General features: G+C 50.3%; 1 protein-coding gene across 2 annotated transcripts in view; it reads left to right on the top strand.

Moving 5' to 3' along the window:
- Positions 1-24,894, top strand: part of LOC144720974 (arf-GAP with GTPase, ANK repeat and PH domain-containing protein 1-like) — a 111,538-nt gene that overhangs the window by 48,634 nt on the left and 38,010 nt on the right. For both annotated transcript variants that reach the window (XM_078598201.1, XM_078598200.1), the window contains exons 2-9: positions 8,312-8,370; positions 9,934-10,021; positions 14,700-14,785; positions 15,198-15,339; positions 19,018-19,152; positions 20,867-20,994; positions 22,723-22,914; positions 23,768-23,860. In XM_078598201.1, the coding sequence (XP_078454327.1) occupies positions 8,312-8,370; positions 9,934-10,021; positions 14,700-14,785; positions 15,198-15,339; positions 19,018-19,152; positions 20,867-20,994; positions 22,723-22,914; positions 23,768-23,860 (923 nt within the window). The remainder of the gene's footprint in view (positions 1-8,311; positions 8,371-9,933; positions 10,022-14,699; positions 14,786-15,197; positions 15,340-19,017; positions 19,153-20,866; positions 20,995-22,722; positions 22,915-23,767; positions 23,861-24,894) is intronic.

The following is a 24,894-nucleotide window of genomic DNA, read 5'->3' as shown; positions in this document are numbered from 1 at the left end:
TCTGGGAAGCGCTCCATCGCTTGACTGTCACTCTGTCATTATTCTTGATGGCCTGTCCACACCGCATCAGTGACTGGGTTTGTTTAACCATATTTTATAAATCTTGTCAATGCGGGATGGTGAAGGGCCTGCTCAGGACAGGCTCAGATTTCTCTCTAAATTTAATTAGTTTTTTTTTTACCGTGTAAGGCCCACTGAGCTGTATAACTCTTTTTTCAGAAGCGACCTGGCCACAATTGATAGCTCAACGAACTGGTTTATCATGTGGAAATTTATAGCAGCCAAATACTCTGAACGCATGTTTCTAAATGTGGAGGGAAAAACCGGAGAAGCCGGAGAAAAATGCACGCGACCACGGGGGAGAGAGACACGCAAACTCCACTCACCGCCCTTGTTGGTCGTAACCGGGACTGGAACTCATGTTACTGGGTTCATATCGCACTGCGCTAACGAGCACGCCACCGGTCCACACCCTGTGTAGCTTACCTCGTTTAAATTAAAATTTACATCAAGAGCTTGTACAGAGAGGGCATGTTGCCAATCATCATCATCATCAGCCATGTTTCAGGCCTGGGTCACCACCCTTCACCAACCTGCACAGAACAGTGTGGTGAAGTCGGTCAAACAACCCCCAAAAACTGACATAGCCTTCATTCAGCAGTGGATCAACAAAGGGCCGTTGATAGGCTCCACAAAGGAGTCGTCCTCGTCGGGCAGCTTCCTCCGGACCGTTTTTGCTTCTAAAGAGAATGAACGGCGAGCGAGCCATTAATCCCCCGGGTGCACGTTGCTCACTCGTGTAAATCTCTCCCGCGGCGGCATTGCCACGGTGGACACGTCGTGTGCGTACGCCAGAGGTCGCAACCGGGTACCCGATACCCGTACCCTACCCGATACCCGGCTACCCGTACCCGGCCGGGTACGGGTACCCGTTTGCGACCCTGGTGTGGCCGGGTACGGTTACGGGTAGGCCGTGAGTCACTGGTCAGTCACCGTGATTGTCACTCATTTCCCAACGTCTTGTCTCTTCTCACAATTCAAGTTCCTAGAATCAACCCACCCGCGCCTGCAACATGGCTTCATCCCAGAGGTCGCAATCGGGTACTCGTACCCATACCCTACCCGATACCCGGCCGGGTACAGGTAGCCGGGTATCGGGTAGGGTACGGGTACCCGTTTGCGACCCTGGTGCGGCCAGGTACGGGTACGGGTAAGGAATCAAAACCCGTTTGCGACCTCTGGCGTACGCCGCGTGCCGGGCGTGAAGGTGAAGGAGGAGCGTGAACGCGACGCGCGAGCTCCGTCAGTCGAAACGAGATCGCGGAATCAGAACAGAGACACTCTGTTCTGATTCCGCGATCTCATCCTCATCAACAGCCATGCTCAATCGGCTGCTGGTTGAAGGCTCTCCCAAACTCCGCCATCTCTCGCGATCCTTTGACTCATTAGAGCACTGACGATTAATATTTTGGTTTGATTGACATGCGACAAACATTCTTTGCAGGAGGCATACACAATGTGTGCCCGTGGTCTGTGTGACTTAAGGTGCCTATGTGAAGTGACATCTTCCAAAGCTGTTCCCTGACACAAGGTGGTCCACTACCAGATGCGAGAGTTCCAAATTGTAAACAAACTCGTCTAATCGTGACGCCGGGAGCACAACTCGAATTTCACGAGAAAAACCAAAGAGAATGTACGCTTTTCAACCGCTGCTGTGCAGAGGAGCGTCACGTGCAGTTAATTATCTGTATTAATTAATTCATATCAAGAGACTCTTCTGCGGAGAGATGCGCACCCTTCTAATTAGCGCGGTATCTAACCCACTGTTACTGCGCTGTGGCCAGCTGGGGTTTGATGCTGGAATCTTATTGCACTCTGGGTTTTTCTCGTGCAATTACGCTCCCGCACTGACATGACGCGTTCTGAAAATATTCCACCGCCAATGCCGCAGCCGCCGCAGCCTCAACCGCCACCGGCACCGCCGCTTGCTGTTTGTGATGTGGATAATTGCTCTTGGCAGCTCTCTGGGATGGCAATTAGCAGATGAGCAGCGTCGTGCCGGGGTGATGAACCCCCCTCGCATCCCCCTTCCCTGTCGGTGAGCGCCGTGACGACAGCCGCCACGCTCATTGCCATGCGGGAAGGCGCGCGGCGGTGATGGCATCGGTCCGCCGCGGCCGATGATTAGTCAGCGCCGTCTCCGCTGGCGGTATTCCTCTCAAGGCAGCTTTCTCGACTCCTCGGGCGTCACCGCAGAGGGTTTGCAAATGAGGGCGTGAGGTGCTTTGGCGAGACGTGGCAGTTTTCTGTGCGTGCGTGCGTGCATTTTTAGGACGCCGTGTTTGTGTACCTGTGTGATTTGTTGGCTAGCGCACTGCCGTGTGGGGCCCTGGCGTGTAGGGCCCTGGCGACCCGAGTTCGAGTTCGATTCGCGGCTAAATCGGTGGCGAGTGATATCTGAACCAGTCCTGGGCGCCCTCTCATTCGCAAACCCAGACTGACCAGCGTGGTACAGTAGGGTAGAAAATATTGCGTCTGAATTTGAAACCGACACTACATTCGTAAGCCCTCGACATTTCTGTTGCCAAATGTGAGCTTTCTAGCCCTTCCAGAGCACCATTAGAATCGACATCGATCATGCACTCGCTCGCAAACATCTTTTGTGAACTATGTTTCGCACGGAATAACAATTATTTCTTTACAGCAACTTGCCAATCCAAACCCGCACTGACCAGCGATATACAATCGCGGCGCATTGAATTATCATCCTCTGAGACCCCCCCCCCCCTTGTCCTCCACGTCATATGTAGTCCTCCCGGTGCTGTTTGTTGCCGTCTCTCACTAAGCGCCAAAACTGAGATTGTATAAAAGCGTACTGGGGAATGCGTGGGGTGTCACGGGGCAGCATCTATGCCCTTTCAGAGGTTTTACCTTCAGACGTAGAGGGTTTTTGGTTTTGCATTAGGTAAAATTTTAAAGGTTGAGGGTTTTTTTTTTCTGTTCCGGATTATGGGTATGATTTATTTTCCAAGGTTTTTTTTTTCATTAGGAATTAAGAATTTCCATTCACATTAAAACAAATTGTATTCCTTACTCACGGAGGGGCTGATAACCACTTTGCGATATCCCAGAAATATGACACTCGTGTGATTATATAACGACAAGTATTTCAAAACAGGGTCATCATCATCATCATCAGTCATCGTCACCACACAGCACTTTACTGCTGTTTAGTTTTATTCGCGTATATTTTGTAAGTTATTTGTTTACCTTCCCTATACTTTACACTGCTATCGTGTTTTGGTATTGTTTGTTGTAACGTCATGACACCTGCCGTTACTGGACATCTGTGAAACAGAGCTTCGTCATAAATATGCCGTCACTGCAAAAACCCACACAGCTCTTACGGACGAACTGATCTCATTGCTCCTTCATCTTCTGCCATTCCATAATAGCCAGACTTGCTGTCGCCTGATGATGCGAGTTGTAATTACTGGCCAAACGTCGTACTCGAATCGTAAATGTTGTGGGTTTACGCTCCAACACACCGGTGTGCTGTACTAGTAACCAATTGCCAGGTTTTGTTCACGTGACAAACCTCTCTTATGGATAATATTGATCGCGAAAGCCTACGTGTTATCCTGTCATTCCGTCACCAAGCCTTTTCCATCGGCCATCATCCCTTCTAGTTTCGTGTTCTCCCCACGCCTGCTTATGGATCTTAACAGTCAACGCGCTCCTGCGGCCGTCTGGAACGCTGTTCCTTCCAACATTAGGAAGCCACTGGAGCTAAGCACTTTTAAATACAAAAAAAATGCATTTCTTTAGAACTGATTTTTGTCTTTAGTTTGTTGTCCTTTCCCCACACCTCCGATGAGCACGGTTGGCTATGTTCGGTGCGAAAGAAGTTCACCATACTTACAACACGATGTCTCTGGTTTGTGACAGCTCCCTGAGCCGTGTGTTACCTTTGCTTTCTCGCAGTGCAATTCCAAACGTGCGTTTCCCGGTGCGTCTCTGTGCGCACACTCTTCGGAGTTTTTTGTGCCACTTTTTTTGTCAGTGTCCATGATGGCAAAATACATATTTCATGGAGAAGAACTCAACGCATCGTGAGCAACGTGCACTGATTAAAAACGTTCTTCTGTGCGCACACTTTGCATGTTGTTGCTCTCCGTGACCAAATTCAGTTTCAACCTTTTAATCCCGATCTGCATTCAATACAGCTATACGTAGTGCTCTCGTATTTTCCTGTTGTGTCTCTCCAGGACTATCCTTGTTTCGCAAGTTTACAAAGTAAAGAAGGCACGAGTTGTTTATTTCATTTTCCATGGCCCATAGCTTTAATTTTTCCTGGATCCATCAAACTGGTCCCACGCTGCCTCTCCCGACCACAATTCACGGACCCAGGGTGAGGCTGTCGCCAGCCCTCTGTAGATATTTAATTAGATGCGGCTTGTCATAAGACATTAGCGCCGTCCGGGCAAAATGGAGCACAGCAATCCTCCTGCTCCGGTCTTCAGGCTCCGGCAGGCTTAGGCACATGCTGAAGTGCTTTAGGAGTCTCTTAATCTCTCTCCCACCCTCAGGAAACTGTTGGTTTGTGTTAGTCCGAGCTTTCGGATCTAATGGGGGGAATGGGCTCTGTCTGTTCGTGTTCCTTTGGATTCCGCGGCACATGTGATCGTAGTTATGCGCAGGAGACGTCATGTAAAATGAAACGCAGGGGAGCCGAGGATGGTTTATTCGGCAGGCGGGACTGTGTGTATGTCATGGGTAAACGAAAGAAACCATCTGGAATGTACTAAAACCAGCGGGTTATTTTTATTACTACTTTAAAATATATATCCCGAAATACACTTAGACGGGCCATACAATTTTAAGCATTCCTGAAGTATTAAAAACAATGAGATGTTTGTTGGAACACGTCGGTGATGATTTATTCGTGAAGGCAATGCCTCGTGCAGGGGCCTGGCTCGCAAACAAGGCCACAGGAACTCATCCCCATGGACTGCCTTAACAGAATTAAACATGGATGCAAGGAATGATTAAAACAACCAAAACTTCCGTAGTTGTTCATTTTCTGTATTTTGTAATGATGATGGCGACATCCTGTCATAAAACAATTATAATGATGAGCATAGTTGGTATTTGTGACATGCTTATCGCACAAGGCTCTCATGAAGGTGCTGTGTGTCACAGATGGGTAAAGTCTGCCAGTAGGAGGTGACATAGCCATGTGGTTTTACTCATTTAAGTAATTTGTGGGTAATTTTCTAATTTGGCAAATTTGGACCATGACAACGTTGTGTGATGTTTAACCTCCGCTGTGAAGCAAACGGAGGTTAATTTTGGTTAATTAGTCAGGGCAGCCTGTGGTCTCACACCGCAAATCTGAAAAAAGTGATAAACTTGCTGACGCTTGTCCATAGGCAAGCCGTGGTTATTCTGCACAGAAAAATAGCAAATAATATAACACGAAGCGTCGTGCCACATGCGGCGCTGAGCTTGGCAGGGGGCGGCGGATTCAGGAATTGCCAACATTAATGGGCTGTGTCTCGAGTGTGAATGCTGTTCAAGCAGCACAGCATCATGGGAATTACCCACACTGCTGTGCAAGTGTCCACCGACTGAACCATGCGTGTGAGCTTTCACACCAGCTTAATTTTTGATAGATCACAACATTTCCTCTGCCACGTACTTTTAGAAACGAGGCCACGCTGACATGAACACGCTCGGTGCCCTTTTCGTGGTGCGCAAGGAATGCGCTCGCACAAACACTCGCGATTGCAAAATGCGAAGATCTGTCGTGCCGTCGTATTTGTGCTGGTGTTGCGGGGCGGCCACGTGCATGACTGGTCAGGAGTGGTGGGATCTTCGGAATGGTTGCGTTGTTTTCGGCACCGCACTGCCATGCCGTTTGAACAAAGAAGTCAAGATGCGCACTTTTCCAGATTTTCGAGGAACCTCGCTGCCAACTGCGCCGAGGGCTTCTCGGGCATGTGACTGACACGTCTAGATTTGACTCTTCCCCCGGCGTACGTTATATCTCTCTTAACACTTATTTATTTATATCCCAAAACATATCGGGATTGTATTTTTTTAAAATCATCTGCGTCCATCTTCATCACAGATTTTCTCAAATTGAAGGCTCAATTCGTGGAACAAAACGATATGTGTGTGTCAGTCAAAAAGATATTTAGATTGAGATGCTACAAAAGAATTCCACATGGTAATATTTTGCGAAACCTTATCTTCTCCCGGAGTGGAGCGGTGGTGCAGTGATTAGTGCACTGTGCTTGCGAACCCTGTGACCTGAGTTTCATTCCACAGCAGAGATCAGTCACGAGTGATATCTGAAGCATTCCTGGGTACCCTCCTCCATCGCCAAGCCACACTGACAAACGTCTTTGAGTATCGTCAAGTCGCCCCCATGACTGACATGGCCTCGGGAGGCCATCATCCAGCAGTAGATTGATAAAGTGTTGTAAATTGTAATTGTCATTTTCTGTTGTTTTCCACAGGTCATACAGCGCTCTTACTTTGACGGTGCATTACATAAGCTGTTTCTTTTGTTGAAAAGTCTCCAAGCGTCCTTAACGCATATCTCTCCCTCTATAAGTGCAGGAGTGCCATATGGGGCCCCATCATTTCCATGGAGTAATCTTGTTAATAACAACTAGTAATCCAACAGTATTTGTTTAACACGTCTGACACTGCTGGTCCAGAATTTTCTCACTTAAACAAATGTTGATCAATAATATTGATCTCTTAAGCTGATGTACTTAAGCATATTTTTATTTATGCGTGGAGACAGAATGGATTTCTGCTTATCCCTCTCTTAGGGGGCTGTGCTTGGGCTGTGTGGGCAGTGCTCCGAATCGGGAAGATTGATTCTGGGGCCGCACGAAGCTTCCTCCTACTAGGAGGGCGGAATGTTTGGTGCACACTGCTCAACTGCACTGTGAGATGCCCGCCGGTGCTGGTCTGAAAAATTGCAAGAAAAAAATCGTTGAGACAAAAAAAAACAACGCGCAGATTGAGTCAGACGTCCAAAGGCGAACAGGACCCCTCGGTCTACGGTGATTCTCACGCCGTGTGATTCATGGGCCCCCTCCTCCACGGTGGCCAAGAGTCAGCTGCTTAACAACTCAACATTCCTTAAAATTAGCGACTGAAATGGATATTTCTTATTCTTTTTGGTGCGTGAAAAAAATATATATCTCGATGCCGTCAACGGGCAAAACCGTGTGTGAATACCACAGTGTTTGTTGGCGAGAGAATTTATCTCGGCCTGTTGATGTGGAAGAAATACAAATAAATAAAGCCACGTTTTCCTATGTGGCTGCAAATAGATTGCCGTCGAGGGTGAGAGTTGGAGTTCACCGTGACCCCGAGTCAAGAATTCATACGCCGTGCTGAGGCAAAAGGGCCCTCGATGATGAATGCCAAGTCGGCTCATCTGTGATTAATCTGAATTATGCATCAAGGTGGAATAACGTATGCAGGCGAAACAAAGATAGATGTTTCCACCCGCCGCTCGGTAGAGGTGGAGTTGGTTATGCCCGGTGGTGAAAAAAGGAATTAGTTCAGTCGTTGCAGTCGCAGAACGAGCGGCTTCTAGGCCAGCGATTCTGCGGAAATGATTTCCCGATGCGCTGCAGGGCTTCCACGAACACCGCAGCGGAATCTCCCGCTGCCAATTCTTGTGCTCGGCCATTAAATCTGCAACGCCCTCATAAGAACAACCGAGCATAACAGCCTCGCTGTATTATTTAAATTGTTTGAATTGCCAAGTGACCGTAGGCTTTCACCTGTGCACCTTAAGTGCATTTTAGATTTTGAGCTGGGGCAATGCTGCGGGAAACATTTAGTTCCTACAATCCTGCCCTGGTTGATTGCTGCAGGACTCATGATCCTTCCATGGGTGATTCTAACGTTAACATCTCCATACATAGACACGAGTCAACATCTTTGTGTGTGTGTGTGAATATGTACATGAGTGAGCGAGCATCTGTGTGTGTATACATGCATGAGTGGGTGAGTAACCCATAATTTGGTAGTGCCGGTGATCTGAGTAGTAGTCCTGATAGTCCGAGTAATCCTGTTGTGTGATCCAGGTGAGTTCAGTGGTCCAGTGGCAGTGCCGTTGATCTCAGTTGCCCAATCAGAGCTCAAGGAATCCTGCTGATCGTTTTCGTCGCGAGCTCCGTCCATTTCGTCGGACGTGCTGTACACAAGGCTCCTGGTGTGGTGCCAGTGTGTGAACACAATCTCCCCCACTCCACCCCCACCCCTCATGCCTTTGCAGATTCATTTGTGAACAGCCAGGAGTGGACGCTGAGCCGTGCCGTGCCGGAGCTAAAAGTGGTGAGCGCTGGCCCTGCGTCGTGACCGCACGCACACACATGAGCAACAAAGACAAAGATCCCCCGTATAGCCTTAACAGACTGTTAGGGCAAGTGCTGTTAGCGAGCACCTATAAAGGCTGGCATGGCACACGAGGGGGTGGGTGGCCAATACCACGCCCGGCCGCCTTTGTCTCCTCAGTGGCGATGTTTACACACCGCGCGAGGTACTCATTTGAGGCTGAGTCAACCTAGGGGAGGCCCAGGACTGGTTCAGATAATCGTCACTGGTGTTCGCCGTGAGCGGGAATCGAACTCGGGTCGCCAGGTTCGTAGTGCAGCGTGCTAACTGCGACACTACCACTCCCCTTCACACATGAACACGTACGTATGCACGCACACACAAACAAAGAAAAATATCACCCATGTAGCCTTAACAGACTGTTGGGACAAGTGCTGTTAGCAAGCACCTATGAAGGCCGGCACGCCACACGAGCGGATCGGTGGCCGACACCATGTCTGGCCACCATTGTCTCCTTAAGTGGCGATATGGCCGTGAGTAGGAATTGAACTGGGGTCGCCGGTTTCGTAGCGCAACGCGCGAACCGCTACACTACCGCTCCCCATTCACACACACACGTGTGCCCACACACACACGCACGCATGCACACACCGCATTCAGGAGGACGTTCACGTCCTGACGAATTTGGCTGAAGCTCATCGCGTTGGCGATTTGCCCTGTTGACCGTTAACGGCTCTTTTGTTCAGTTCAGGATTGAGAGAGGACGTAGTGGTGTCCGCCACCTCCGATTAGCACGGTTTGTCTACGTGCGGCGCGAAAGAAGTTCAACATAGATGATGTTGTGTTGCGTTGACGGTCACCGCTACGTTCGTCACTGTTCCCACCCCCCAGTAAGCCTTAGACATAGCTTAGTGCTTGCTGACCTCATGAGAATTATAATAATCTTGATTTGAAGCTTTCGTGACTCCAGGAATCCATACTCTGGTTCTTTCGGTAAAGTCACGTAGGTAGAAAATTCATAGATCACGACGTTTCGATCGCAACACAAGCGACCGTCATCAGGTGAGACAAACACAGCAGGAGCAGTTCTCATGCTGTGTTTGTCTCGCCTATTAATTTTCTATCTACGTGACTTTACCGAAAGAACTGAAGAGTAAAAATAATAATACTATCTATTTATTCATGGGGAAAGCCACACTGAGTGCCAACGACTCATTTTGATGAGGGTCCTCAATTGGGATGATTGGTATTTTAAGGCGCGTTTTGCTTGCGGGAGAAGATGTGAATACTCGGAGGAAAAATCCGCACGTATGAGGGGATACTGAGGAGTCCGTACAGACGGCTTCGTGAACACACTTCCTGTTCGGCCATCCCCTGGCCACCTCGCAGTATGTTGGGTTTTGGAGTTTCAAAAGTCGACGCGATCCACTAACTCTTGCCTTTGAAGTGCTGAATTGCAGGTCTACACAACCGCCACCAGCACCATTGCCACCTCCACCCACCGACGGACTTGCGCTTGTCCCTGTTGGGTGAACATTGCTGACGATGGGATGTGTGTGGCAGGGCATTGTGGGTAATCTGGCAAGCGGAAAGTCGGCCCTGGTTCACCGCTACCTGACGGGGGCGTACATGCAGGAGGAGTCTCCCGAAGGTGAGCTTCTGGCTCAGGAACAACACCAACAACAATCACACCATATCAACAACAAACACGGCAACAACAACCATGCAATCAACATGAACAACCTCAAACATTACCACACAACAACAACCACCACCACGACAACCAAGCCGTTAACAACCACAACATTAACCATTCAATTGAGAACTACAAGAAGAACAACAACAACAACGGGAACTTAATGCCTCGCTGAATATTTTCCCCGTCATTGGTAAACCGGAGTAGACGTGTGAAGAGCAATGGAAACTCAAGCGTTCGTTTCAGCCGTTAGCTCTGTGTGCGGTATTGCGTGAACCAGCATGGCACCACCTCTCTCTTGCCACTCAAAACACATGCCACTCCATTTATTTAACACCAGCTTAATGCCGGGCTAAAAATATAAAAACCTTTCATGAGGATTTACGTGCACTTTGGGGGCAGCGCGCCCAGCGCTTGCGTGGACAGCGCGGGGTGAGCGGACGCAATCGCCCCGTGCTGCATATCGCTCGGCAAATGCAAGATTACTTGACTGGCAATCACATGGAGCAAACGGGCGCGGAGCGCAATGGAACGATCGCATGAACCATCTCTTGACATTCACGCGTGGGTTCCCATTGCCGCGAAAAACAAGTTAGGACAAATGAGCCGACATTCCCAAGATGTATGTAACGATGTTTTTAATGTGCGAGTAAATGTCGACGCCGAAGGAAACGTGAGAGAAGTCACCCTGAGAGGGAGTTTAACGCTTTCCCGCTTTCGAGACGCCTGCAAATTTTGCAGGGTAGGTCCTGGTCACCGCCGAATCTCAGAACGCGCAAGCGGTTCGTGTTCGTTTTGTTTAGAGAGGCGTAGTGCTGCTGTTTTTAAAGACATTGTACTCAGCGCAGGTAACTGTAGCGACACGTCCGCATTCTATGATAGCTTGCGCCAAACTGTGCCACACGCCCTCCCGCATGGCCTTTAACTTCTGATTCCGCTCGGAATCGGATTAAAAACTGGTGATGTACAGGTACGTCATCGCAACAGGAAAGGGTTAATATATTGTGATTAAAATCCATGTCGCCAAGCGTTTGCTACTGCGTGTGATGGTTGGCACGCTGGACTCCTCCTCCCCAGCCGCCTCCGTCTACCCGGCGGTCTAAATAGCTACACTGCAGTTAGTCGATCGGAAAGTTCGCACGTGGTGGGGGCAAAGTGTGAGCACTGCCACCTCTACCAAGACGTCTGGCGAGCGTGGAAGAGGAGGTCAAAAACACCCTCATGGGGTTCCCTACAGCTCCCTCCAGTGAAGGAATGCTCTTCCGTCAGCAGCGAAGCTAGCAAGCAATTGCAGGCCTGCACCTTTTTAGACGTAGCGGCTAGTTTGACACACACACACACACGAGGACATCGGCCGCATTAGCGATGACCCATTCACGGCGTGACAATCCGGCGTGAGTACGCCGTCACCTGCACGCAGCTTTCGCACGGCGGCCGGCAATCGACTGACAGGCATCGGGGGAGAGCTGTTTGTACGAGTGGGAAGTGGACGCGCTCGAATCGTATCCGAGTCTTTGGTGGCCTCGTGGTTCGCTGCGCACGCGTTGCCCTGGCGGCAGGACAAACTTCACAGAGCAGAGTCCGAGACCACGTAGTGCCCGTGGGTGCACGGGGACTTGAGAGCGGCCCGGTGTTAAGCCCCGTCTGTGTGTGGCTGCTGGGTCGCGTTGACTGGCGCCGTTGGAGCTGTTATTGATAGAGCAGCTCCCCACTTGAATGTGAAATGAAAAAGGCAACAGCTTCTCGGTGTTGTTGGTCATGCACCAGGGTATTGATTCAACGTTGCTCTCTATCTCGCATCCTTCATATCCTGGCTCATCGCTTTGAACCACCTCTTTCTTTACCCGGCCACTCAGTCTTTGCCCTGTTGCTTCCATGCTCATCGCGTTTGTCCTGCTGTGGTTGACCTCTCTTCTCGTGTGTCCTTGACGTCCTTGCCATCTGATTTGACTTTGTCTCCGCCTGTCTGAGTTGGTCACACACCAACCATGCCTTCTTTATTGTCTCTTCTTTCTCGTCCAATGTAGCCTTGTTTATCCCTGAAATCCACATTTGTGTGGTGCACATCTGCTCTCTATTTAAATAAGTAGATAAATAATAAGCGATGTTTAATATTAATAATCATTGCCCTTTGTCAGTCCACTGCTGGATATTGTCCTCTCCACAGTGTCGGTTATAGGGGTTGTTTGACCATACTTCACCACCCTGGTCAGTGTTGGTGGGTGAAGGGTGGGGGATGGTGGTAGGGGTGGTGAGGAGGAGAGGGGGCGGTAGGGCAGACTCAGTTGAGATGTAATTAATATTAGCCGTGGCCAGGAATGGAGCTCGGCTTGTGGCAGGTTCATAGCGCAGTGCGCTAACCGCTGCACCACAGCTCCACCGCCTCATCATGAATACTGTAACAACACAAGGCGATTAAAGAGTAGAAGCAACAACAACAACGACGACGTGTGGATCGTGGTCGAGCAGCAGCAGCAGCAGCATCGGCACCTGGGCGGCAGTCGTGGCGGGCGGGGGGAGTGGGGGGAGTGGGGGGGGTGGGGGGGCGGGGGAGTGGGGGGAATGGGGGAGTGGGGGGTCGTTCGGGGGGCGCTCGACGGATCGTTCCGCCGAGCATCGTGCGGCTGCCGTTGGCTCGCTGACGTCATTCCCCCCCCCCGCAACTCTTTTTGATCGCCATGGCAACGGACGCCGTGCATCATTCGACCTTTTGCCAAATTGATTTGCTGGAACCTGGCACGCTGCGCGTCGTTGTCTGTTCATAATGCCCAGCCGCTCGCTCTGCCTTCTTCGTCTGCCGGATCGCGACGCCTTGAGCCCATCTCACCGATCCGTGACGCGCTGCCTCCTCGGTGTTGCGCTCTCACCTGGACTGCGGAGTTGTCAAAAACGTTAATGCTCACAAGGTGGTCGCGTCGGCGCAGAGGTCAGAGTGCCGAGCCATCGCTGCTGAGTTCCTGGGTTTGAATCCACGTTCCGGCTGCCCGCGATTAAACTCGCGTCTTTAATTGTAGCGAGCCGGTGGTCTCCGCCCAGTCACCAACAACGGTTGCACTAAAAAGAAGATCGCCCATCGCATGACACTTGGTTCTGTAATTAGCTGGGAAAAATTCTTCCTGCCCCCTACCGTGTGAGCCAGAGTGTTCAGTCGAAGGGATCTCCGACGTAGCTCTGTGGTCTCCATTTCCGCAGGCCATTTTCCAATTGCTGCTGATCCGCGAGAGATCCGCGAATGGATGCTTCGACTCATGACGTGATGCCGAACGCAGAATCGGGTTAAAGTAAAATTTGGAGGAAAGTAAAAAAATAGAGATAAATAAATAAATCACTTTGTTGCGCGAATACTAAATGTATAGCGTACCACGGCCTCCCCGCTGTCAGCCGTGCTTAAATCAGCCCCGAGATGTTGTTGTCAACAAAGGCCGACAGCGACACGCAGCCCGTGATTGCTCAGGCAGACGAGCGGGCAGGGCGAGTGGGTAGGGCGATCGCGCGGGCATCCCTTCGTGTCGGCTCTGCTCATTTCCCGCGCACTCCCACCTGTGATGTGCCAGCACGAGCGCGTTAATCGGAGCCATGCCGCACGCACACCCGGAGATCAGAGCGAGTTATTAGTGTAGGTCGCGCAGACATGCTGTGCGAGAAATATGAAATGACGCCAGGTCCTGCGACTCGCTGGTGTAACGGTAAGCACGCGCATCTGCAGTGCGGATCTCCCATCACAGCAACGCAAGTTTCTTAATGCCAACCTCATCTCTGTCCACCCAGCAATGTTAATGGATGCACCGCAGTGTCTGGAATCCACAGGTCGCGTGCGGTGGTGTAAAGTGCGTGTACTCCCACCCTCCAAGCGGCCTGGCCAGTGTGCATGAGTAGGCCAAACTACCAGCTTCAGAGGGGCTCTCTAGAACTCGAGCAGTGGCGTTAGCAAGAAACCGCAGGGCTGCACCGTTTACGACCTTTACCTGTAACCGGAGCACAACAGCACCTGGTAATGAAAGCGCTCATCCGGTTTGTTTTTTTCCCAATGAAAAAAACCCGCGGCATGCGTCAAGAGCTGCGCGGCCGTCGAGGGTGCGGCACGAGCAGAGCGCGCGGTTGGGGAGGTGGGGGGGGCATCGGCGACAATCGGAGGTTGAGCCTGCAAAGCCCACAGCCCTGCCGGGGAAAATGTTCCAGTCAAGTGGGCCCAAAGTGAGCGCCGAGGCGTCTTGGGTCGTTAACCAAACATGCACTGGCTTGTTTCAAGCTGCCACCTTCACTTTAGCGCAGAGTGAAAGGGCAAAAGGAGAATCAAATAAGAGCCTTTTATAGCAGCGCTGATCGTTTTTAAAACACGGCCGTGTTTTTAAATCTGGTTGCGTTTTTTTCTCCCCTCTTCGGCATCCCTGCTTGCGTGTCTGACCTCTGACCTTTGCGACAACGTGAGATTCCCAAGCCCGGGGCTTGATTGATCGATTGACCGATTAATTAGTCGGCCCCTTGTTTATATATCGGGGGGGGGGAGGAAGTAAACACTCAGCACGTCTGAAATAAATGAATGTGTCTCGGCAGCTTGTTTTATTTTTTTGCGGCGTGGTTGAGCGCGATGATGGGCTGGGTGTGAGACTAATGGCAGCAATCTCCTCTGCAGGAGGTCGCTTCAAGAAGGAGATTGTCGTGGATGGGCAGAGCTACCTGCTCCTCATCCGCGATGAGGGAGGTCCCCCAGAGCCACAGGTAAACCAATCTGGTGGAAACTCATATTTGTTCCTCCCAGTAAACATTCGTTTCCCTTTACTTAAATGTACCCCCACCCACCCCACGTGTTATGGTCGGCGATTAGGCATTAGGAGTTTTGTCTTTCCGTATTTTGGGAATCATTTATACTACAGTTGGGTCATATTGGATGACATATACGAGACTTATCGTGACGTGACCCCCCCCCCCCACCGCCGTTATGAACAGATGGACAGAGCTAATGCACAAACGTTTACCGATCTCAGTTGGCAATAGCACGGGCTCTGTTGAACCTGCGAATATCTTTTCTGAAACAGCCTCCCCCCTGCCAAATCCCTCTCTCTCGGCCCCTACCACACCACCCCCCCCAAAAAAACTCTCTCTACGGCGCGTGCCATGTGCCGGGCGGCAGTTCGCGTCGTGGGTGGACGCGGCCATCTTCGTGTTCAGCCTGGAGGACGAGATCAGCTTCCAGACGGTGTACAACTACTACAGCCGCCTCGCCAACGTGCGCAACATCGCCGACCTGCCGCTGCTGCTGGTTGGCACGCAAGGTGACGATGACACGCCAGCGCACCAGCACGAGTCGCCCCATCGTCGTCATCGCCGTCATCATCATCGTCATCATCATCGTCGTCATTGTTGGCGTTGTCATCATCGTCATCGTCGTCGTCATCATCGTCATCATCGTCGTCATTGTCGGCGTCATCATCATCATCATCGCCATCATTGTTGGCGTCATCTTCAGGCATGGCTTATGATGTGGAGCTTACTCTGGCCCCAGGCGTTGTTGTTGTTGTTTGTTTTTATGCGTTCCCTGAGAAGAACGCGGCAACAACTAAATTGTGTATGTATGTTGAACTTCTTTCGCACCGTACATAGCCAACCGTGCTAATCGGAGGTACATGTCGGCTTTCGCGACGATTATTATGATTCGTTATTGATATTTGGGTTACGCTTTCCAAAGTTCAAGGTGTGTAGTACACTCTCCTCCAGCCGACACAGCCAATTGAAACGATATTAATCGTAAAACTTTATCAATCACAGCATACATGTTAATTTATATCCCACACCTCCGAATAGCACGGTAGGCTACGCATGGTGTGAAGGAAGTTACCCAAGCGATCTGACCCCCCAAAAAATCAAATATGAACCAACCATGTTGTGACTTTGATTACATGGTATGGCGCTACGTTGGGTTTTTCAAAATATTTAAAATAATGAGACGTGGTAGGGTTGTTCAGAGGTCAGAGCGCTGTGCGGGCACCGCTCAGATCGTGGGTTCGAATCCTGGCAGACTGGGTTCTCAAGTGTAGCGAGTTGATGTTGTCAGCCCAGTCAGCAATGACTGTGCGTGGAAGCACATTTTCTTAAATTAATCCCAGCTATGAGAATTTCACATTTTCATTTGACTGTGATGCGATGAACATTTACGTCTGAGGGTAGTTGGAGAAGTGCTGCCCTCTAGTGTACGATAGCCCCGTGACGTTTCAAACTCAGTTCTTCGACAACTTCTTCCACGGGACACAGGGCGTTGCACTCCTTTGTTGAGCGTTCCTGATGGATTCTCCGTCTCATTCCGTGACTTCAGGAGCGCAGTTGGGGTAACATTGAGGAAAGACAAAAACAAACTACAGAGTACATGTAAACAAAAAAATGTGCCGGGTGGGGTGTTGAAAATGATTTATTATATTACCATGCTTTCTCATTTGACGTTAATATTTATTGATAGAAATGTTAAATGTGGTTAATGTTACGGACGTGAAGTATCGTGGGGTTTGTATTGCATTGTAGATTCTTTGGGATTGAAAAGCACTCAAAGAGGAGTCAAATTTACACCCAGAGCCACTGCTCTTAGAGAATATTTGTCATTATTAGCCATAATCTATGCATCGTCATCATCATCGGTCATCCACCAAAGCTTTCCCTACCTCTCACAGTCCTGCCATACAACAGCTCATCTCGCACACGAGCATGCGCTGAATTTATCGCCCCATCTCTGGACGTGCTTTCGGGCGTGTTACCTCCAATTGATGCCATTCCATCATATGTCTCGACCATCGGCCAATCAGCCCATTTTGCTTTTCTAAACGGTCGATGTGATGTCTCTAACTTGTTTGTGCGGGGATGTTCTCGAGTCCACGCGGGGCAATATTACCAATGCAGAATTACTCAAGTCTTTCAGAAGTACCAGTGTTGTAATTCACAGCCTGCGTCCCCTGCGGCAGAAATGATTATTTTTGAGCTGCTCTATCACCACCGCATCCATTGTGGCAGTTGAGATTTAGACTTGACATCCGAACAATTATAGATAAAATATCTCACGATGATGACGCTTCTCCAACCGGGGTGATTTCGTCTCAACGTCTCACGATTGGCTGTCGAAACGTCCGGAGATTAAATTACTACGTTTGTAGAAGCGTCTCCTTTGTGAGATCTATCCTTACCCGCAATCGTTCCAATGTTAGGCTATCACCACAGGCATCAGCCGCACCGATGAGTGATGCTCTGTGACGACTCGGCAGTCTTCACAACCGACCAATCACGCGCAGGCGGCTTCCACTCCCAGCCAATCAAAAGCAGACACTTTCAAGCATCAGCGAATTAGCTGGCCAATCCTGCGTACAGCCATCACTCTGACCTCGGCTCCTAACCCTTGACCTCACCCTTATCCCGCAGGACATGAGGCTTTGTGTGGCGTGTCAAAATTGTGCGCTTACATGCTCATGAAAAGGTCAGCGGTGCGAGCGTCGTTGCCATGGAAGCAAGATTGTCTCTGGGGGGGGGTGGGGAGGGGTCGGGTCACAAAGGGTTCGAAATTACATTTATATATAACGAACGGTGAAAACTGAGCACGATAGCCGCATGTGTAACGAGCTCGAAAGCCAATTCGTTTTAGGCAGCCCGTGCGGAAACGTATCGCATGGAACGCGCGAACCCGAGCGCGAACGCGCGTTTGGCCGCTCGGCTCGTGCTCGAACGCACGCACAACTGATTGTGCTGGGCACGAAGCATGACTTTGGTGTTATCGTTATGTTTTTGGTGGAAGGAAAAATCAACACATCTGAGCATCGGTGTTGGCTAGCCGTGCTGTTGAGTTTTTTGTGGAGATTGCGCTTCGCTGTTTTGTAGTTTTCGTGATGCATCCTCGGGACAGGCAGGGATATGGACCAGTGAAGTACAGGGTGGTCCATTTACAGATGGGTCAAGGTTCCAGCCCTTGGAGGGGATCCTCCATTAGAAGGAGCTCTATTGGAGGATCCCCTGTAGAGTATTTGGGATAGTCTTCCGCACTCTATTTATAAATACCCCGCTAAAATGATAGGAAAACATTATAAACAATACATGTCTCCCACCACTCTCTCCTCTCGAAGATATCGAGCCGGTCGTTTCACAATTATCAATCGGCTGTGGTGTAGAGGGTAAGAGGATCACCAGTTATTGGTAAACCTATCTATGAACGGATCACCTGGGTTTTTTTATTTTACAGGCATATCAATCAGCAAGCTCGATGTGGTTTTGCGTGACGAGGCGGCGTCCCTGCGATTCGTGGCTTTTCCTTCACGTGCGTGCTCGTGTATGTGTTTGCGTGTGAGTTCACGTGTTAGGTCATGTGTGCGCTTGCTTGTGAGTTCGCGTGTGAGTTCTTGCGGCTGGGGTGGTCGGGTCTTGTCGACGCACGTGAACGTTATTGTCGCTCGCCGGCGCTTGCTCACGTTAACCAACTCGAAGCGAGCCCGCAAAGAAATAGGCCACCGCGCAGAACCAAAATAGCAACGTGCCACATCGCGGAACCGCGGTGCTCGGCGGACCGGAAGAGCCGCGTGGAGACGCCGTGCGAAGAATCTTCGGAGGCTTCCCGTGCAGGGGGGGGGGGGGGGGGGCCCTCTCTCGCTCGTGCTAATGTTGCGTGGCCGACATGAAAAATTAATGATTGCTCCTCCACTGTTACGTCTCAGATTGGGTTTGGTCTCCCTGTTGCACTCAGGGGGATTGCTTTTTTATGACGGTGCCGTCTGTGGATCAGAATCAGAATATTTAATTGTGCTGGAGGAATCCAATGAGCGATGAAGCTCTATTTCGCAGATGTCTGGTAGGTTTCACAGATGTCCAGTTGGCGAGGTCGTAATTGTTCACATTGCCACGATCGTCACCAACATCATCATCATCGTCATCATCATCACGGCTGTTACCGCCTCTCATCACCGTCAACGTCCGTCTAAATCCTGCAGACGCCATCAGCGCCACAAATCCGCGCGTGATCGACGACACACGCGCACGCAAGCTCTCCAATGACCTCAAGCGCTGCACCTACTACGAAACGTGCTCCACCTACGGCCTCAACGTGGAGCGCGTCTTCCAGGATGGTAACACACACGCTCACTCTCCCACGCTCACACTCGCACGCACGCTCACACTCGTATGCTCGCACGCTCACACTCGCCCCAGTGAGCGATGGAGTTATCGGAAACTTCCACACCTTGATACGGATGGTGGTGGTGCTCGCCTGTAATCGAGCAGTGTGGAGGTGAGGGCTGATAATACACCGCACAGATGCTCGGAAACTCCCTTCCCGTAGACGTCGTGGAGGTGCCATACCCTGGCTCGCCAGGAGAAGGCAGTAGAGCAAAACAATGTGGACTGCACCCATTTGGGATAGAGTGTTTCCCCCCTGGCCGATAAAACCTTAATATACAGAGGACTGCAGAGCTTGGGCAATTGTTGACACTGGTTCACCGCATGGCTGCCGTCCTGGTCGTCTATTGTTTCTCCTCGCACCTCTCGTTCTGTCTCTTCGTGATTGATTGAGTGCCGTGCGGCGTGTTACAAGTTGATATAATAATCAGCATTGCTATTATTATTCCTGTTTAACACGTAGGCTTTCGCGACCAATATCATCCATAATACAGGTTTTTTGGGTTAGATCGCGTACATATATAAATGTGTCGTTAAACCCGCCACCAAATGTATGGCTGTCGCCTGATGAAGCTAGTTGTAATTAATGGCTAAACGTCGTACTTCAGATTGTAAATGCTGTGGCATGACTAACCTGACTAATTGACCGATTTGGGTGGTGGCGGGTTTAACGACACATTCATATATTTACGCGATATAACCCAAAAAAGCATGTATTATGGATTATTATTCCTCCGCCCATGTTGAGGACTAGTTCGATTAGATTGTTCGATTTCTCTCAAACCTACCGTGTTCGACATCCGATTCTCAAATCTTCCCCCTTATTTTCCTGCATTGCTTGAATCTTGGGCAATCCATTTTCCCCAAGTTCCTCTAACCTTGCTCAATTCAGGAAACGTGTCGACTCTTACCTTGTGGACTCTTGATTCGTGCTCGCCATCGCTGTCTCGAGAAGTCACTCCCATCGCCTCTTGCCTCAAGTTCCCACAAACTCGCTCGATGCAAGAAGCCACGTTCTTAACCGCTGGACTATCATTAGTTGATCTCTTTCATTTTTATTATAGGCCTCTGGGACTGTGCATATCAGCAACTGCGATAAGAAAAAAACAATTAAAATAAACACTTGCAGTTGCACTGAAAAATGTTTAGCTCGCTCAACCACACCGATTATTGGTGGTGATGCCACAATGGCGCTTGTGCCAGGCTAGGTGCACTTTGACGCTGTGCTCAGTGTCGAACGCTAACTGATGCGAGATCACGGGACACGCCGGGCATTATGGGTGAACAGACCGGGGCGGTTCCTGCCACGTGCATCCCTCCTGCTACTCGCTGCCCAACTCTCTCGTGTTTTAGCCGAGGCCACCCGCGAAATGCATGCACGCGCGTGTTTCGCATTAACCTGAATGCGCGCACGCTTTTGTCCCAGCGCGTGCACGACTCGGGCGAAGCCAGCAGGTGGCAACGCAGTCCCACGTTTAACGCTTGACCTATTTGTTTCAACTGTGAGAATAGGGGGGCAACAGCGTTGAATAGCCCCGACCATTTGCAACAGCCCGCATGTCTCCCACAACTCTCAGTGCATCAGCCGGCGGCGGGATTTCGAACGCGGCGGTCTCTCCTGCGCACCTTCAGCGATGCACAAACGTCTCTTTCCTCCCTGGGCAGTGGCTCAGAAGATCGTCGCGTCCAGGAAGAAGCAGCAGGTCTCCATCGGGCAGTGCAAGTCACTGCCAAACTCGCCCAGCCACACGTGCGTCTCGTCGGCAGCGATGCCACCCGTGCACGTCAACCAGGTGAGGCGGTGACGGCGCGTGTGCGCTTGTGTGTGTGCGCTTGTGTGTGTGTGTGCGCGTGTGTGCATGTGTTGTGGGGGGGGATCAGTGGCACAGCGGGCACTACGAGCCCGGCAACCCGAGTTCGATTCTCGGGTTGCCGATTCACGATCAATAACGGTGGTGAATATTTGAACCGGTCCTGGACCTTCCCTAGGCCGAATCGGCTTCAAATGAGCACCTGGTGCGGTGTGTAAACATCGCCACTTGGGAGACAAAGGCGGTTGGGCGTGGTGCTGGCCACCCACCCCCTCCTGTGCTGTGCTGGCCTTCATCAGTGCTCGCTAACGGCACTTGCCCCTACAGTTTGTTAAGGCTATACAGGAGATGTTTGCTTTTGTGTGCACGCAGCTAGGTGAGTGTGTATGTATGTATGACCGCGTGTATATGCTTGTTGTAATTGCATGAGAGTGCGTGAGTATACATGAGTGTGCATGAGTGCCTGTTGGCAAGTTTGTTGTTAAGTGTGTGCATGAGCGTGCGTGTGTCTAAGAACGAGTGTGTGTGCAGGAGTTTGTGGATGTGCAAGTACTGATGTGTGTAGGTGAGTGTGTGTGTGCATATGCATGTTTGTGTGTGTAAGTATTTGCACGTGCAAATAAGTGCATGTGCAAGTGTCTCTGTGCATGTGTGTGTATGTACGTATTTGCACGTGTTTGTATGTGTGTGTGTGTGAGTGCATGCCAGCGTGTTTGAATGTATGAATACATAAGTTCGTGAACGTGTCATATCAACCCTGCACTCTGCATTAATCCCAGTGACCCACTTTTCACTCTGAGCCATGTGCAGTGATAGCGATTGCCGTGTGCGGACGGTGTGGGTGAACCTCACGTCGAGTCGGCCTGTCGTGCACCAGCGTTTTAGCTGGGGAGACAGAGGTGGATGGGCATGCATCACACGATGTAGTGGCCCCATTACCACTTTGTCCGCGGGGCCGGTGGCGGAGTGTGTTTGGCATGGGCCCTGGTGCGAGGAATGAATTGGGGTGCCGTGGCAAATTCCGTTTTCCTAAACTGGAGGGGTCTGGGCCACGTCTAAGAAGTGGGAGGAGTCAGTGCAGTCCCAGCACCCTGCCCACACCGATAGCTAGGCCACTGATCTAAAGACATGGTTTGATGCACGTGTCGTTGGTGTTTGGAGTCTGTTTAAATCGATGGATCGACGCGTCATTATGTGCCTAGTCCTTCTGCCCACGTCGCTCCACAATCTCTTGAGACCACGTTTTGGGATCTCACAAAAATGTAAATACGTCAGATGTAGTTTGAAACGTGTCGAACCGTGTAAATATATAAAAACACAATCAGCCGAGAGCATGTGGAGAGTATTCATTAAAAAATAAATCACGAGCTGGTCCCATATGTTGACAGCAGAGGGCAGTGCAGCCAAATTCATGGTTGGACTGTTCCACGCTCCAACATCAATTCTCCCCACCGTCACTGACCAGCACGGTGAAATATGATCCAATAACAACCACAGGAGGCCTTCATCGATTGGTGGACTGACATCGGGCTGTAAATCGCTATTCACTACTTCTAGGTGCTTTGGCCTCTACCGATTAGCACGGTTGGCTACGTACGGCGCGAACCAAGTGCCACATGCATGCATACAGAGAGGCAGCTGGCTTCGAATTGGCTGCCTGAGCACTCGAAATATTCCGTGACATGAGCTCTGGACACGCGTGGTCTGCAGGTGACTATAGCGACCAACAGCACTGGTGGCGGTGGCGGCGGTGGCGGGGGCGGCGCCAGCGACTGCTCCTCGTCGATGCCGTCCACGCCCAGCACGAGCCAGAAGGAGCTGCGCCTTGAGACGGTGCCCTCCTCCTCGGGCACGCCGACGCCCGTGCGCAAGCAGTCCAAGCGCCGCTCCAACCTCTTCACGGTAGAAAGGCTGCCGCTTTCTCTCTCTCTCTCGCTTGCACAGGTGCACACGCACACAGGGGCAATAGACCGGATCAGGCTCAAGCCACGTGGCGGGCTTGGTGCGAGCCCTGGTGCTTGCAAGGAATGAAATGGGGCCTCCCGTAGAATTTCACCGGGCGAACTGCGCCCCTCCGGTCCGTGGGCCCCGGTGCAGTTGCACCGCCTGTACACCCGATAGCCAGGCCATTGACCGGGCCACTCAGGCAGTTGAGGACAATAGGGTTTATGATAATTGTGGATGGTTTTGTTTGTCACCTTAGGTTTTCAGGTGGATTGTGTCATTTTGAAATGTGAGGTTGGTTATTTGAAGCCGCAAGCAAGCATTCCCACTTAATCCCAAGAATCCTGAGAAATGTGGATAGATGATCATCATTTTAGTAACCAGGAAAGGGTAATTTTTTTTTCAAGGTGTATTGCAGCACCATGAGCATCATTCTCAAAAAGGGAATGTTCCAAAGTACTTTGCACTTTTTGCAGATTTCATTCCTAAAATTGTAAAAATGTAATCACCATCGATACTAAATTACAATTACTCATATATACTACCTTAATAAGAAAGCAATAACACTCTCCTACAGGCTGTTACCAGGTTGAATTGGGGAAATGTAATTGAAACGATGAAATGATAGTGTCATTGAAATTAAAACTCTTGTGTGTAATAGTAAATGGGACATGGGGAATTGCATGGACCCCCCTCATTCTAATACACAGCAGTCGTAGTTGTCCTGCACTCATGAGCCTCCTCCTTCCGAACCGCTCCCCTCTCGCCCCAACTCCTCGCCCCCCCCTCCCCACCACGTCCTCCTCTGCAGTCACGGAAGGGCAGCGACACGGAGAAGGAGAAGAAGAGCGGAGAAGGGAAGTCCGATAACATCGGCAGTGGCAGAGCCATCCCCATCAAGCAGGTGCGTGCGCTGGGCTGGCCGCGTCAAGACATTGAACTGGCACCGCTGAGTACCTGGGTTCGAATCCAGGTGTCAGCCACCCGTGGTTAAACTGGATTCGCAGTGTTAAAGCAATTGATGGTCTCCACTTGGGTTGATTGCCATGCGATGAGAATTCTTTGGAGGAAATCTGAAATGTGCGGGACCCCCAGTGTGGATAAGAGGCAATTGAACGGGCTTCAGTAGTAGTTCTTTGACGTCATCTCCCGGGGACTGTTCTTTGACACAACGTGATGCACTGCTCTCTGTGAGAGGCCAGTATGTTAATCTCTTCATCTCTTGACCAAGATGATGCAAGCATCACGATATAATTATATAACGGGGACAAAATATATTAATTCAGAGGCATGTTACCCACTCTCCCAACAAATGAAGATCCCGGCCAGTGTGAACAATACGACCACATGGCCCTATCATGCACTCAATGCATCGAACGTGCATGGGTGCCCTAATTCATGTTTTGGCAAACGTGAACTCTCCAGTTTAACACGTAAGCTTTCGCGACCAATGTTATCCATAATAGAGGTTTTGGGGTTAGATCGCGTAAATGTGTCGTTAAACCCGCCACCACCCGACACAGCCAATTAGTAAGGTTTGTCACGTAAACAGAACGTGCCAATTAATTACTAGTTCAGCGCCTGATAAGACTGGTTGTGATTATCGGTGAAACGTTGTACTCGAATTGTAAATGTTGTGGGTTTCCTCTCCAACACACTGGTGTGCTGTACCAGTAAAGAATTGGCATGTTTAGTTTACGTGACAAACCTTATTAATTGTCTGTGCCGGATGGTGGTTGCGGGTTTAACGACACATTTATATCTATATGCGACCTCACCCAAATACCTCTATGATGTGAACTTTCCAGATGTTTTAATTAAATTCTGCCGCCGTTTTATTCACAAACGTAGGCACCATTCGCCAAAGTGATGCCATGCTGCGATGCATTTCTCCCGTTTTGCCAACTTATCAATGGAACCTGTGGTGTAGAGAAGATC

Source organism: Lampetra planeri, chromosome 10 (assembly GCF_965212315.1).
Source record: "Lampetra planeri chromosome 10, kcLamPlan1.2.h2, whole genome shotgun sequence".
NCBI lineage: Eukaryota > Metazoa > Chordata > Hyperoartia > Petromyzontiformes > Petromyzontidae > Lampetra > Lampetra planeri.
The sequence above is the reverse complement of the archived record's forward strand: the minus strand, read 5'-3'. Positions and strand labels throughout refer to the sequence as shown.